The 12,485-nt window shown below is 28.5% G+C and overlaps 3 protein-coding genes across 7 annotated transcripts; 1 reads left to right on the top strand and 2 right to left on the bottom strand.

Moving 5' to 3' along the window:
• Nucleotides 1–16: 16 nt before the first annotated feature.
• SMC1 (structural maintenance of chromosomes 1) lies at nt 17–5,932 on the bottom strand. Its single transcript, XM_015329542.2, has 20 exons — nt 5,682–5,932; nt 5,472–5,592; nt 5,288–5,387; nt 5,031–5,209; nt 4,810–4,948; nt 4,268–4,732; nt 3,734–4,162; nt 3,444–3,655; nt 3,198–3,366; nt 2,993–3,115; nt 2,801–2,932; nt 2,663–2,728; nt 2,422–2,579; nt 2,236–2,333; nt 1,856–2,160; nt 1,512–1,787; nt 1,260–1,439; nt 998–1,176; nt 748–925; nt 17–636 (listed from the first exon to the last, which is right to left on the bottom strand). The coding sequence occupies exons 1-20, from the start codon at nt 5,791–5,793 to the stop codon at nt 568–570; spliced, it is 3,690 nt and encodes a 1,229-aa protein (XP_015185028.1). The 5' UTR covers nt 5,794–5,932; the 3' UTR covers nt 17–567.
• A 279-nt stretch (nt 5,933–6,211) lies between these two features.
• Prx5 (Peroxiredoxin 5) lies at nt 6,212–8,298 on the bottom strand. Of its 4 annotated transcripts, none has more exons than XM_015329538.2 (5): nt 7,944–8,298; nt 7,400–7,494; nt 6,885–7,019; nt 6,674–6,805; nt 6,212–6,558 (listed from the first exon to the last, which is right to left on the bottom strand). In XM_015329538.2, exons 2-5 carry the CDS (start codon nt 7,409–7,411, stop codon nt 6,367–6,369), a joined length of 471 nt encoding a protein of 156 aa, XP_015185024.1. In that variant the 5' UTR covers nt 7,412–7,494; nt 7,944–8,298; the 3' UTR covers nt 6,212–6,366. The 4 variants fall into 4 exon arrangements, with proteins under 4 accessions (XP_015185024.1, XP_015185027.1, XP_015185026.1 ...); XM_015329541.2 differs by having other exon boundaries at nt 8,013–8,298; XM_015329540.2 differs by lacking the exon at nt 7,944–8,298 and adding an exon at nt 7,596–7,771.
• Nucleotides 8,299–8,759: 461 nt separating this feature from the next.
• LOC107070960 (uncharacterized) lies at nt 8,760–12,417 on the top strand. Of its 2 annotated transcripts, none has more exons than XM_015329536.2 (3): nt 8,760–8,960; nt 9,366–9,471; nt 9,551–12,417. In XM_015329536.2, the coding sequence occupies exons 1-3, from the start codon at nt 8,890–8,892 to the stop codon at nt 12,206–12,208; spliced, it is 2,835 nt and encodes a 944-aa protein (XP_015185022.2). In that variant the 5' UTR covers nt 8,760–8,889; the 3' UTR covers nt 12,209–12,417. The 2 variants fall into 2 exon arrangements, with proteins under 2 accessions (XP_015185022.2, XP_089029932.1); XM_089173806.1 differs by having other exon boundaries at nt 8,797–8,931.
• The last annotated feature ends 68 nt before the right edge of the window (nt 12,418–12,485 follow it).

The following is a 12,485-nucleotide window of genomic DNA, read 5'->3' as shown; positions in this document are numbered from 1 at the left end:
GAATAAAATTGTAACATTTTTACCTTGATATTTATTTTTTATTTCTTTCTGTTTTTATGCACAAGTCCATCACCTTAATTTTATATTTCCAAGTTTTGTAAATTATTGCCTTGCACGTAACATATCATCGGCAGCATAATAAAATAGTAAAAAAATATAACTATCAGAAGATATTTTTCTTTCTATTATTCTCATATATTTTTATATATATATTATAAAGCAGTTACTCGATCAAAATGAGATTAAATCTTCATTATGAATTATTTTCTTTTGCTTCATAGAAAATTTTATTTGTTTCAAAAGATCTTGGTGATGTTCCTAATCTATAAATTTTAATCGTATTCATATTATATACGTCTCCCCCTCCCTTATCTTATATAAAATATTGTTATATTAAATAAAATCGTAACATGAAGAAGAACGAACGAAGAAAAAAGAAGAAAACATATATATATATAAGACAATTTCCCAAACTTACATATATATATATATATATAAAGTCAAATCTTAATAATAATAATAATAATAATAATAATAATAATAATAATAATAATAAAATCTTGAAGATTAATTAATATGTGTCGGAAGTGTTGTTAGATCGAGTGTTAAAACTTTACTTTCCAAACATTCACCAACCTGAAATAAAAAATATTCAACTAAAATATGTGATAGTAGATAAATTTAAATAAATAAATACATATTGTCCGTAATTTGATTCGCGTAAAATTGTAATAATAAAAACCTTACATCTGGACAAATACCAATAAGTGCATCTGCATGCGAATAAAATTCTTCTTTCAACGATATAACAATAGTTTGAAGTGAACTCGTTTTGTCTCTAATATAACTCGCTACTTTTCCAATATTAGTGTTGTCCAATGCTGCATCAATTTCATCCAAAACGAAAAACGGTGCTGGTTGAAAACTAAAATAAATAATAATAATAATAATAACGCATTCTCTTACACGTATAATACAATTCGTTAAGTAGGTTTACCTATGAATCGCAAATAACAAAGCTAAAGCAGCCACAGTTTTTTCTCCTCCTGAAAGATTGGACATCGGTTGAAATCTTTTGCCAGGTGCCACACAATTGTAATTAATTCCATCGAGATATGGTTCTTCTGGATTTTCTGGTCCAAGGAACGCTTGAGCAGATTGATTTTTTGCTAAACTCTGTAATAATCAATTTGAAGTAATGATGTAAATGATTTTATCAATTGAACAATTTGATTATCAATCATAAATGTTAATCAAACCTTATAAATAGGATCAATTTCGTTAGCAACGTGTTCGAAACATGCCATAAATCTATCGTGTCGTTCTTTTTTCACTTTTTCGAACTGTGTTTTTGCTTTCTTTGCTTTCTTACGCGACTGTTCAAATTCCTCGTTAGTTTCTTGTAACTTCTCTTTAGCAAGATACAACTTTTGTATAGCCTAAAAATATTCATGTTATTTTATCAATTATATCAATACTTCTGTTATGTTATACCTTTCATTATATTTTACCTTCATATTTGGTGCTTGTATCCTTTGAATAGTATTTTGCAGATCGTTGATTGTCCTTGTTAATTTATCTGTAGTTTTCTTTGTATCTTCTTCTTCGATATCTTTCAAAGTTTCTGGTAAAAGTGCATAGTCGATAGTGATTCGTCTTTCACGTTCATACTGTTGTTGTGTACTCATGGATGAATCAATAGCCGTTTCACTGATATTAGCTGTACTATTTTCTCCAGCAATATCTTCCATATTACCATGAAGCATTGGAATTGCAATATCTTCCATCTTAATCAGATCAATAAGTACATTTAAAATCGATCAGAAATCAATACAATTCTTAAAATTATGATTACCTTGCACTGCATTAAGATAGCATGACGTTCTGCCTTCTTTTGTTCTATTTTTGCTTCAATAGAATTTAATTGTTTTTGCGCCGATTGAATGTCCTTTGCAATAGTTCCAACTTCGCGTCTAGCTTTACCAATTTCATCATCTTTTTGGTCGACTTCCATTTTCTTAGCACTACGCGCTGACCTAAGTTGTTCCATTTGTGTTTCATCGTGATCTATTTCAGCTTTTTGATTGGATTCCGTTTGCCTAGCTGATTCTAATTTATCTTCAGCATCCTGAACAGCACGTTCCCATCTCAAAACATTACCTGTATTAATCCAACATATTATAATTATTATATAAATGAGATTAAGAATATTATTATTGTACAAAAAATGCTTACTCTCTGTATCGCGTTGTTTCTCGAAATCTAATTGATTGTATATACGATTACATTGATTTTCAAATTCCATACGTTTCTTTGCTCTTTCCTGTTGCGATCTGTTATAAATAAAATATGATAATTATTTCATTATGTATGTTAGATATGTTAAATATTATTTATTTAATTTAATATTCATATAAATACCTTAATTCTCTTTCTTCGTATTGACGTATGTTAGAAACACCAATTTGTTCACAGAAAGTTGCAAATACGTCGTCCTCAACATTGTTCATTTTTTCTTTAATATTTTGGATTTCTTGATCCCTCTCAGCCATAGTCTTTTCAATAGCAGCTATTGTAGGCTGCATTTAATCAAATATTTCCGTATAGTAATATTTATTCTAATATAAAAATAATGAAATGATCAATTTTAATCTATACTCACACCAAACATATTTAATTCGCTTTGCAAAGTTTCCAATTCAGATTCGTGTTCAGCAATTTGTTTTTTCTATAAAACAAAGTCTTATTTATAATTATTTTCTACAAATATTTAATGAAACTAAATAAATTCAATGCTTACAGTTGCTGTTAAATCGCTCTTGTTGTATTTCAAACGAGTTTCAAGTCCACGTATTTGGGATTCGACTGTATTTAATTCAGATTCCTTACGAGACTTCTTTAACGATTCCCTGAGTTCTTCCGTCAATTTTTCCTGTAATCAAATTAATGTTTATGATCTAGTTATATTAAATCTAAATATAACAAATAATACCTTCTGCGCCTTTAATTGTGACATTTGTTTCTCATCCCATCTCTTTGCTTTCTTAGCTAAATCCAAACTACCACCAGAAATGATGCCAGCTTTTTGATAAAATGTTCCATCCAATGCTACACACTGCAAATAAATGAAAATATACATTTTTATTATTACATAAAACCATAAAAATATATTTAAATAAAATTATTTCAACACTTACATCGTATCTAGCTTTTTTGTCCATTTCATAAGCGACCTTATTAGCATCTTCAGGAGTCTCGCAAACAAGAGCATTATTAGTAGCAAATAATACAGCTCTGTCGATATCCTTAGGTGAAAAATGTAATACGTCATACAACAATTTCACATTTTTTGGTTCCTGAACATTACTGAAAGTATTCAAATATTTAATATTAAATAATTGTATGTAATCAATTAATCATTAATTTAATCAAAAATGTATTACCGAAGTCTTTCTTTCAAAGGTTTAGCTTGAATGTAATCGAGGGGTAAAAACGTTTCTGGTTCCAAATATTGTTCTTTGAGATACTGAATACATTGTCTAGCAGTTTTTTCAGTATCTACAACAATAGCTTCCATGTATTTACCAAGTACCTTCGTAATAGCAACGTTGTAACGTTTGTGGATTGGCTCACACATATTATACATGCGATCATACTGCAAAGATTAGAAAAATGCTTTCATTGAATATATTATTAATAGGAGTAAAAGAAAATGAAAAATGTTTTTTCGTACCACTCCAGGGAACAAACGTTTAAAGTTTTCTACAATTTCTGTCTTCTTCTTAGTTCTTGATACTTCATGTTTGTCTACTTTAGCATCTCCCAGTTGTTCGGATATACTCTCTAATTCTCTTTGCAAATTTTGTATTTTATCCTTAGATGTACCAACATCCGATTGCAGATCTGCTCTAAGTTTTTTTTGATCCTCCAACGCAGCTTCAGACGTTCTAATATGTTCTTCTAGTTTCTCTACTCTTTTCAAAGCTTCATCGCGCATATGACCTTTTTGCTTGTGCTTATTTTCTATTTCAGTTTTCTTTCTACCTTCATTGTCAAGTCTATCTTGATCAGATTTCTGTTCTCGATTAATGGAATCAAGAACCTGCAGATATCTTGCCGACTGTTTGCCTGCTTCTTCTTTCAAACGATTGTATTCACGAACCTAAAATTATAAAATAAAGAGTGTAGTTTGACCACATTTACACGCCATGTTTAACGTTTAATGAAATTATTATTTGCTCATTTTATTATGAATTTCTTTAAATACCTGCTCATCTTCAAGCTGAACATCTCTTCCCTGCAACTGCGACTGTCCAGCTATACTAGCTTCGTAAGCAGCTTTGGCTTCTTCGACTTGTCGCAATTCTTCCTGAAGTTCATTAATGTCCTTTTTATGAGCTTCATCTGCAATACGTGCCTGAGCCAAAGATTTCTTTGCTGATTCCACTTTCTTTTGCATATGTGCTACGCGTTCTTTTGCTTTTATAAACGTAGGTCTTTTTTTAGTGATTTCTACTTCCACTTCTCTAATATCTTGTTCTATTTTGGCAAGATCACGACCTAATTTGCCAGCTTCCTTTTTCCTTTCTTTCAAAAGTTCCTCCGCTTTCTCTTTCTTCTTTTCTATCTTTTCTATCTCGTGTTGTTTCTTCTTCTGTGCTACTTCCAAATTTTCAATACTTTTTTCATTATGAAAAAGACGAAATAACTGTAACTCTACTTGCTTTTCTATCTAAAATTATACGTTCAATCAAGATCATTATAAACAATCAATAATATTTAACAAATAAAATTGTCAAAACAACTTACGTATTCTTCTTTAAGACGTTGATATTTTTCTGCTTCTTCTTTCTCTAATTTAGCTTCTTTTCTTTCAGCTGCAATGCCTTTCTTCTTCTGATATGAAAATTGTGTTTCTTCTTCAGCTTTCAACATTTCTGTTCGCAATCTAAATTGTATAAACTTTTCTAATTATAATACGAGCAGAAACAAATTTGAAATATAATAAATAAAGATTGAAATAAACATGCCTCTCGTATTCTGCTTTTAAAGCTCCAGAATTACTAATTTCTTCAAACAGTGCAGTCCTTTCCTTTGGATTTTTCATAGCAATTGATTCGACTGCACCTTGAAAAACTAAAAAGTTTTTAGCTTTTACATTAATCCCTAATTGTTCCAATTCATTGAGATAAACTTGACTCGTAACAACCTATTACAGAAAAAAAAATATAATTAATAAAAACATTGTTTTATTATATACTGAATTATATATTTATAGAAATCTTACATTGTTATTAATTCTATGTTCTGAAGAAGATCCTTGGACAGAACGCATGAAACTCTTTTCGTTGCCATCTTCTAATTCGAACACTGCTGTTACCGATGCACTAATGCATAATGATAAAAATAATGATAACATTGAAAATATATATAAAATAAATGTTATTATGAATTATTGAAAGAAATAATACCTTCGTGCCACTGGCATGCCAATTGAAGCACCATGAATTAGTTCACTGAATCTTTTGACACGTAAACTACTAGTCTTTTCTCCCATAACAAAACTGATGGCATCCATGAAATTGGATTTACCTATATCGATAAAAAATATAATAAATCATCATAGAGATTGTTTATTATCGTACATTAGAAAAATGTTGATATACAAAATTATAACCTACCAGATCCATTTGGTCCAACAACCGCGGTAAACGATTTTAATGGACCGATAATAAGTTTTCCTTTGTATGATTTAAAGTTTTCTACTTCGATATGTTTCAAAAACGCTGGCATTTTAAAAATTATTATAAATTACATGTATTATTAAAAGAATTCAATTGGCGCCAGAAAATCTCTGTCCGAAACAAACATTGTTCAACTAACCTCAATAAGTGCTGCCAACCTTACGTGAATCGTTGATATGTATCTATAATGGCTAACAGTTTTTTTGATATACAAAATAAATATATGATACACATATACAACACATCATACAATTACAATTAATTACAAATTATATAGATATATAATTATAGAGATATTTACTACATAATAATAATTACATTGATTTTGATATAAAGCTGTTTATTTCTACCACATATTATATTATGTAGAACAATGTAATTGTTAATTGTACTATATAATTAATAATAATAATTATATATTTTATTTGTTTATTCATTGACTAACTAGTTCTTAGAACTTTAATTAATCTTTTTTTCATATTATTTATTGTTTATGTAATAAAATAAAATACAAATGTGATTACGTGTATTCAAACTAAATTTATAATAAGAAAAGTAGTAATTGAAGAAAGTTATAGTAATAATAATTATAATAGAATATGAGATCATTTTCTCATATTTTTTATAGTTTAATGTGTTCAGCTAACGAGCAGGAAAGTCCAGTGTTATCCGGTTCTACGTTGACTTCTTTTACAATTCCATTTTCGACAATCATGGAATAACGTTTGCTTCGTTTACCACCTAAAACTTCTATATCTACTGACAAATCCAAAGCATCTGTGAATGAACCATCTATATCTGCTAGCATTCTTATCTTAAAATGAAAAACAAAATAAATTGTATTTTAAAAACATATATAAATGAATGCATAAAACATATGAGAAAAGATTTTCAAAATATAGTCATTTATTATAGTTATTATTTATTACCTTTCCTATTGAGCCCTGATCTTCACCCCAAGCATTCATGACGAAAGTATCATTAACACTTACACAACAAATATCACTGATTCCTTTACTTTTAAATTCCTCAAGTTTTTTAAGGTAACCAGGTAAATGAGTCTAAATAAATAAGTAAAGATTAATCAAATGTATACAATGTGAAAAATATGTTTACAAATAGAAATCAAATATTTCTAACCTTTGAACAACCAGGAGTGAAAGCACCAGGTACACCAAAAATAATAATTTTCTTTCCTAAGCTTAATTTAGCTAGATTAACTTTATTATGTGGCACACCTTCGGAAAGATCCACCGATGGTAATTTACTACCAACCTACATATTTTCAATGATAATTAATACAATAATATAATGACATAGCTTATATTTGAAGAAACAAATTAATTCTTAAAAAATGCTTGATGATGACTTGGCTATAATTAATTATTTAAAAATGAATCAATAAATATTCCACATTAAAAAAGAAAAACAATTCCAAGTTGATTCAAAGTAATTTACATTAATTACAATATTTAATAATATTATAGTAATAATAATAATAATAATAATAATAATAATAATAATAATAATAATAATAATAATAACCTAAAAACTGTGTTAAATTCCAAAACTACTGAACAAAATCAAATGAAATATAAATTATATATTTATTTTAATAAATTTAAATTATTAAATAAAATTAAAAGATAACTTACAGGAATAACCATGGTTTTGGGTGATAAATGAAAACTGCGAATAAAAGAACCTAAAGATGATATTCCTCGTACAGTTACAGCACGATTAGATTTGACTGCAACAAATAGATTCATATTTAAAAAGGTGAATACCGTTTTTTCAATATCACTTAATAGATTAAGACTTTAATCTATTACGTAAAAAATAATATCTTACGAAAACACTTGACTTTTAGGAAATGAACCCGGCTTAATGATTAACTTTTATTGCGCAATCTCCTATTATATAACATATATTTTTATTTTTATAGTTATTTTTTTCTTATTTCACACACACATATATATTTATTATTAATTATTAATTATGTTTCTTGATTCTTAATTTCGTATTATTATTCATTACCAACATAAAATTGATACGAATATTATTCAAACAGCTAACTTCATTACTACATCAAACATTTATATATATGTTAATTTAAAAGTATTAAATTTCATTAATTTTTATTCTGTATAAATTAACCTATGTATTATTTAAAACAGAGAAATAAAATATAATATTTACCTTATCGCTAATAATCCCCGATGGTTGATACAACATTAAATAAAGCTATATATATATAGAAATACTTACTTGTGTTGCTTTAATTTATGTATTTTATTGGTGCAGCGTCACTTTTGGGAATTTCTTTCCCTAGGTTATTAGACGCGTTAAGGTACGTTCTCACTAACGCGAGAACGGGCCGCGGAGAAAGGATTGGGCCAATGAGACTCCGTGCGGAGGAAAGAAACTTCCGATTTTGTTTTCGATCCCTTGGGACGATATTTTATTTCTCGGCGTGGTGTGCCACGTGCTTACGTACAGATGATGCACAGAAAATACAAGAGCGCGATGAGAAGAGTGCGACCAGCCGGTACGACGGACGAAGTAGAAGTGATCCACATCACAACGGTCGCAGTGGTCACTCTTCCGCTCTGACCAATCAAAGGCGTGGTCAGGCCAATCAGATGCCCCTGCGGAACCGCATCACGAGGTGCTTGCGTATGTTAGTGCTGGCGGCCGAGAGGTGTCAGCACTTTTCCTGCGCGCGCTGCTACAGCTGCGCGCTGTTGGCCGAGAGGTGTCGGCACTGCGCTGGTGCGCGACGCCACACACTGTTGGCCATCTTTCATATTAATTTTCATTTCCCGCCATAATTTCAAAATAAAAACTAATAAATTATTAAAATACAATTACATGTAAGAAGACTTATTTCATTTATTTAAATATAATTATTTATGATTAATTACAATGTGCATTAAGTTATTATAATGATTTTAGCTGTATTTGAAAAATATTTTTGGGTTTAATCTTATACAGTTGGCGAAACTACAGTATTTGTAGATATATTCAGAGTTGTTGTCTTATAACGGGCATGTTTATATTTTTTCATTAATTAGTGAACAAAATTTTCAAAAATGAGTGAGTGTAGAGTGTAGCTTGTCAGTAGTGTTTTCGTTTTATTATAAAAATGGCAGAAATTAATAAAACTAAATATTATAGTGACCATGAAGTATCCTCTTTATACAATAATACTGAAAAGTATAATTAAAGTTTTTTTTTTTATTTAATTATTATTATTACTATTTTGTTCATTGACTCTGTTTACCCGGCTTTATTTTATTTATACGACTTTTTTGACCAAGTAACAATGGGTTTTCCTATTTTATTAGTGGATCCTGACTCTGGTCCTATTCCTATTTTATTATCCAATTTTGTTCGACATTGTTTTTATTACTAGTGAGGTGTAATTTGTAATTTGTTTTTTCTTTTTATTTTTGTTTGTAGCGTTTGTTCTTTGCATATCTGATTTGTTCTTTATTATTAGTCAGTTTACTGTGTGTAGTTTAACATTCAAGTATAAAAGTTCCTTCTCTAGTGTTTGAGTGGAAAAAACTGTGCTATTATTATTATCATAATTGGATCTAAATGAATATATTTTTATAGGCTCGATGAGGAAAAGAATGTGGATGGATCTTATTATTTAACATCGGATAGAATTTCAAGTTCCCAAAAGTACTCCGAATCGTCTCTTGATAAAGCTCTTAAAAAAGTATAAATTTATTTTCCAAGACACATTGTTTTAAGGAATAATAATATTTATAATTTATTATTATTTATGCTTATTTCAGATAATCAACGGAAAAAGGAAAGACAAACAATCATCTATAGTTGAAAAGAAATTAAAATTAAAAATTTATACAAAACCGTCGTACTTAACAAAAAAGCATATACAGTCATGGGTAAATACGGGCTATTTACCATTTCAAACAATTTCGAATAATGCTGAAGTTGTTGATACAGATTCATTAAATGAGAAACAATCTTATTATAATACCTGCAATCAAGTTACTGATACTGTATATAAACAAGGACTTGTTGATATGGACGGATCTGACACTATAAAGTTATACGACAATAATAGTTTTAACTGCAGTTCAGTAGACACTACTGCATATATTTTATCTAATAGTAAGACTAAAAAGAAAAATGAATCTATGGCTACCGTTGTAAATAACAAATCTCCTAATAAAATTTTATCCAAAAATACTTTGCATCAAAATACATCATTAGAAAAAGATGAGACACAAAATGTATCTATGTCAAATGCATGCGACTCTAATACAAAGCATACTCAAAATAAAACTAAGGAAAATGATAATAACATTGAAAATGATACCATATTAAATGAAACAATAAATATGGAAAATTCCTTCAGTTTAAGACCTTCTAAACACAAGAAATTATACACTGGCAGAGATTCTCCTATGGATATTGTAGTGACACAATTTAAGAATACGAATATTCTTGATGCGAAGAAGAATTTACATCCTGCTTTTAGAAGCAGTCCACCACCGGAAAAGTCGTCGAAAAAGTCATCACAGAAAAGGAAAAAAAGGAGTTTTGCTAAAAATGATTTTATTAAAAAATCTCTAGACAATAAGACAACTAACAATCTAGAAGAAGAGACTTGTAACACAAAAAAAGAAACGGATTTTATAGATTTTGTAGATAATTTAACGATCTTTCAATATTCAATGCCAAGTGAAAGAATGCAATTATCATGTAAAGCTTTGGTAGAACAAATAAAACGTTTCCCAACTTTGGACTATATTAAGGACGTTAATAATATAAAACGATGTCCTAAAAAAAGAAAATCTGAAACGAAGAAAGCATTTAGCAAGGAAACATCTACTGACTCTACTACTGACGATATCAGTAAGGATTCTCAGCAAATATTACAGAGTGAGCTTAATCCTTGTGTTATTTTGGAACGTTTGCCGGAGGAGGTTATCCAATGTTACACAAAGAAGAAAACGTTACAAACCCCGAAAGAAAAATTAATGGAAAGCAACAAGATTAATGATGAGGATATGTGTAACGACAGCAATCTTGAAACATGTCTTAATACCACCAATTCAATATTAAATTGTACAATTGTTAGTAAGGATTCGATTGATAGCGGAGCTAGTACTATCCTTTATAATAATAATAATGTATCGGTATCTGACAATTTTAATGAAAGTGATTGTTCAACTGTTATTTTATGTCCTGTTCATTCATCAAATCCTGATAACGTAAATAATAAATCGGATAAAGATTTAGAACAGAATCAATCTGATAGAAATGAAAAACAAAATCAATCGAATGAAGTTACAGAAGAAAATCAATTGGATAAAGATTTAGAACAAAATCAATTAAATAAAGTTACAGATAAAACTTCAAATAATTGTTTAGGTACAAATTTAGATACAGATTTAGATAAAGAATTGGATAAAGATTTAAATAAAAATATAAATGACGAAAAAGTGAAATGCTTGAAACCTGTGGTAGCTATCAAACGATTGAACATACAGAGTAGAGAAAACAATTCAAATGATATAAAAATAAAAACATCAATTAGATCTATCAATAAAAGAAGAAAACATATATCGAGAAAATTACGTAGCTACTATTCTCAGTTGCAAAAAGAAGAACGTACGACAATATCAAACAATATTTCAAATAATACATCACCAATTGTGATGTTTAAAAACTCAAGAGATCTAAAAAGTTTGAAAAAGGATCATACGCTTTCCAGCAAGGAAAAGTTGAATAAATTGATAAGTTCAGATAGTAAATTGTCAATTAGACCGATTGTAAAGTTGAAACGATTGTTACCGAAGAATAATGTTAAAAGTTTGCATAAAAGTAATAATAAAAGATATCAAGATTCAAGTAAGAATGATAAAGTTCAAATAAAAAAGAAAAAATCTAGAGATAATTTAGGAGAAAATAATAATCTATCTGTAGATAGTTCAAACTCGATGAGAAATGAGTCCTCCCTTGGTCAAAAAATAAGATCTACAAGAACAAAAAGATTACCAATTTTTTACACTACTAATAATGATTCTACCCATCATTACGATTCAGATTCAAATTCAGAGTCAAATTCAGATTCAGAATTGAATACGAGTCAACCATTTATGGAATGCATTTTACATTTTTACAAAAATAATAAAAAGCAGCGCGAAAGAAAAAATACGAAATTACTTAACGATAATAATGATATGGTGAAATCGATTAATCAACTCATGTTATCTAACTATACCGATAAGAATTCTTCTGTACAAACTAGATCTCATTCTAATAAGAATCTCTCTATTATACATAATGTAAATACATTGTTAAGTAATGCCAGAATGAATGAAATTGAAGTTAATATGACATGTTCTTCTGGCAATAAACAATGTAATACAACGTTAAAAAGAGTAGCGAGAAAAAACTTCAAGTTTCAAGAAGGAAAATAAGAAAAGATCAATTGTTAATAAAAAGAATAAATCTCGGAAGAAAATTTTCTGTACTCAAGTTTATGAAACGGAATCAGATTCAAGTAGGAGCGAATAAAAATAATTTCTTACATTAATATGTTTAATAATATTGTTATATATGTAATTATATTATTAATGACTCATTTTCTAATAAAAAAAATAAAGAAAATAAATATACGAACAAACAATTGTTCTTTTAACTTTACATTAAAAATATAAAGATAATAAATACATTAAGGTATTATATAATTTTAAA

Source organism: Polistes dominula, unplaced genomic scaffold, assembly GCF_049000335.1.
Source record: "Polistes dominula isolate Pdom_NZ unplaced genomic scaffold, Pdom_raw_medaka contig_75, whole genome shotgun sequence".
Classification (NCBI taxonomy): domain Eukaryota; kingdom Metazoa; phylum Arthropoda; class Insecta; order Hymenoptera; family Vespidae; genus Polistes; species Polistes dominula.
The sequence above is the reverse complement of the archived record's forward strand: the minus strand, read 5'-3'. Positions and strand labels throughout refer to the sequence as shown.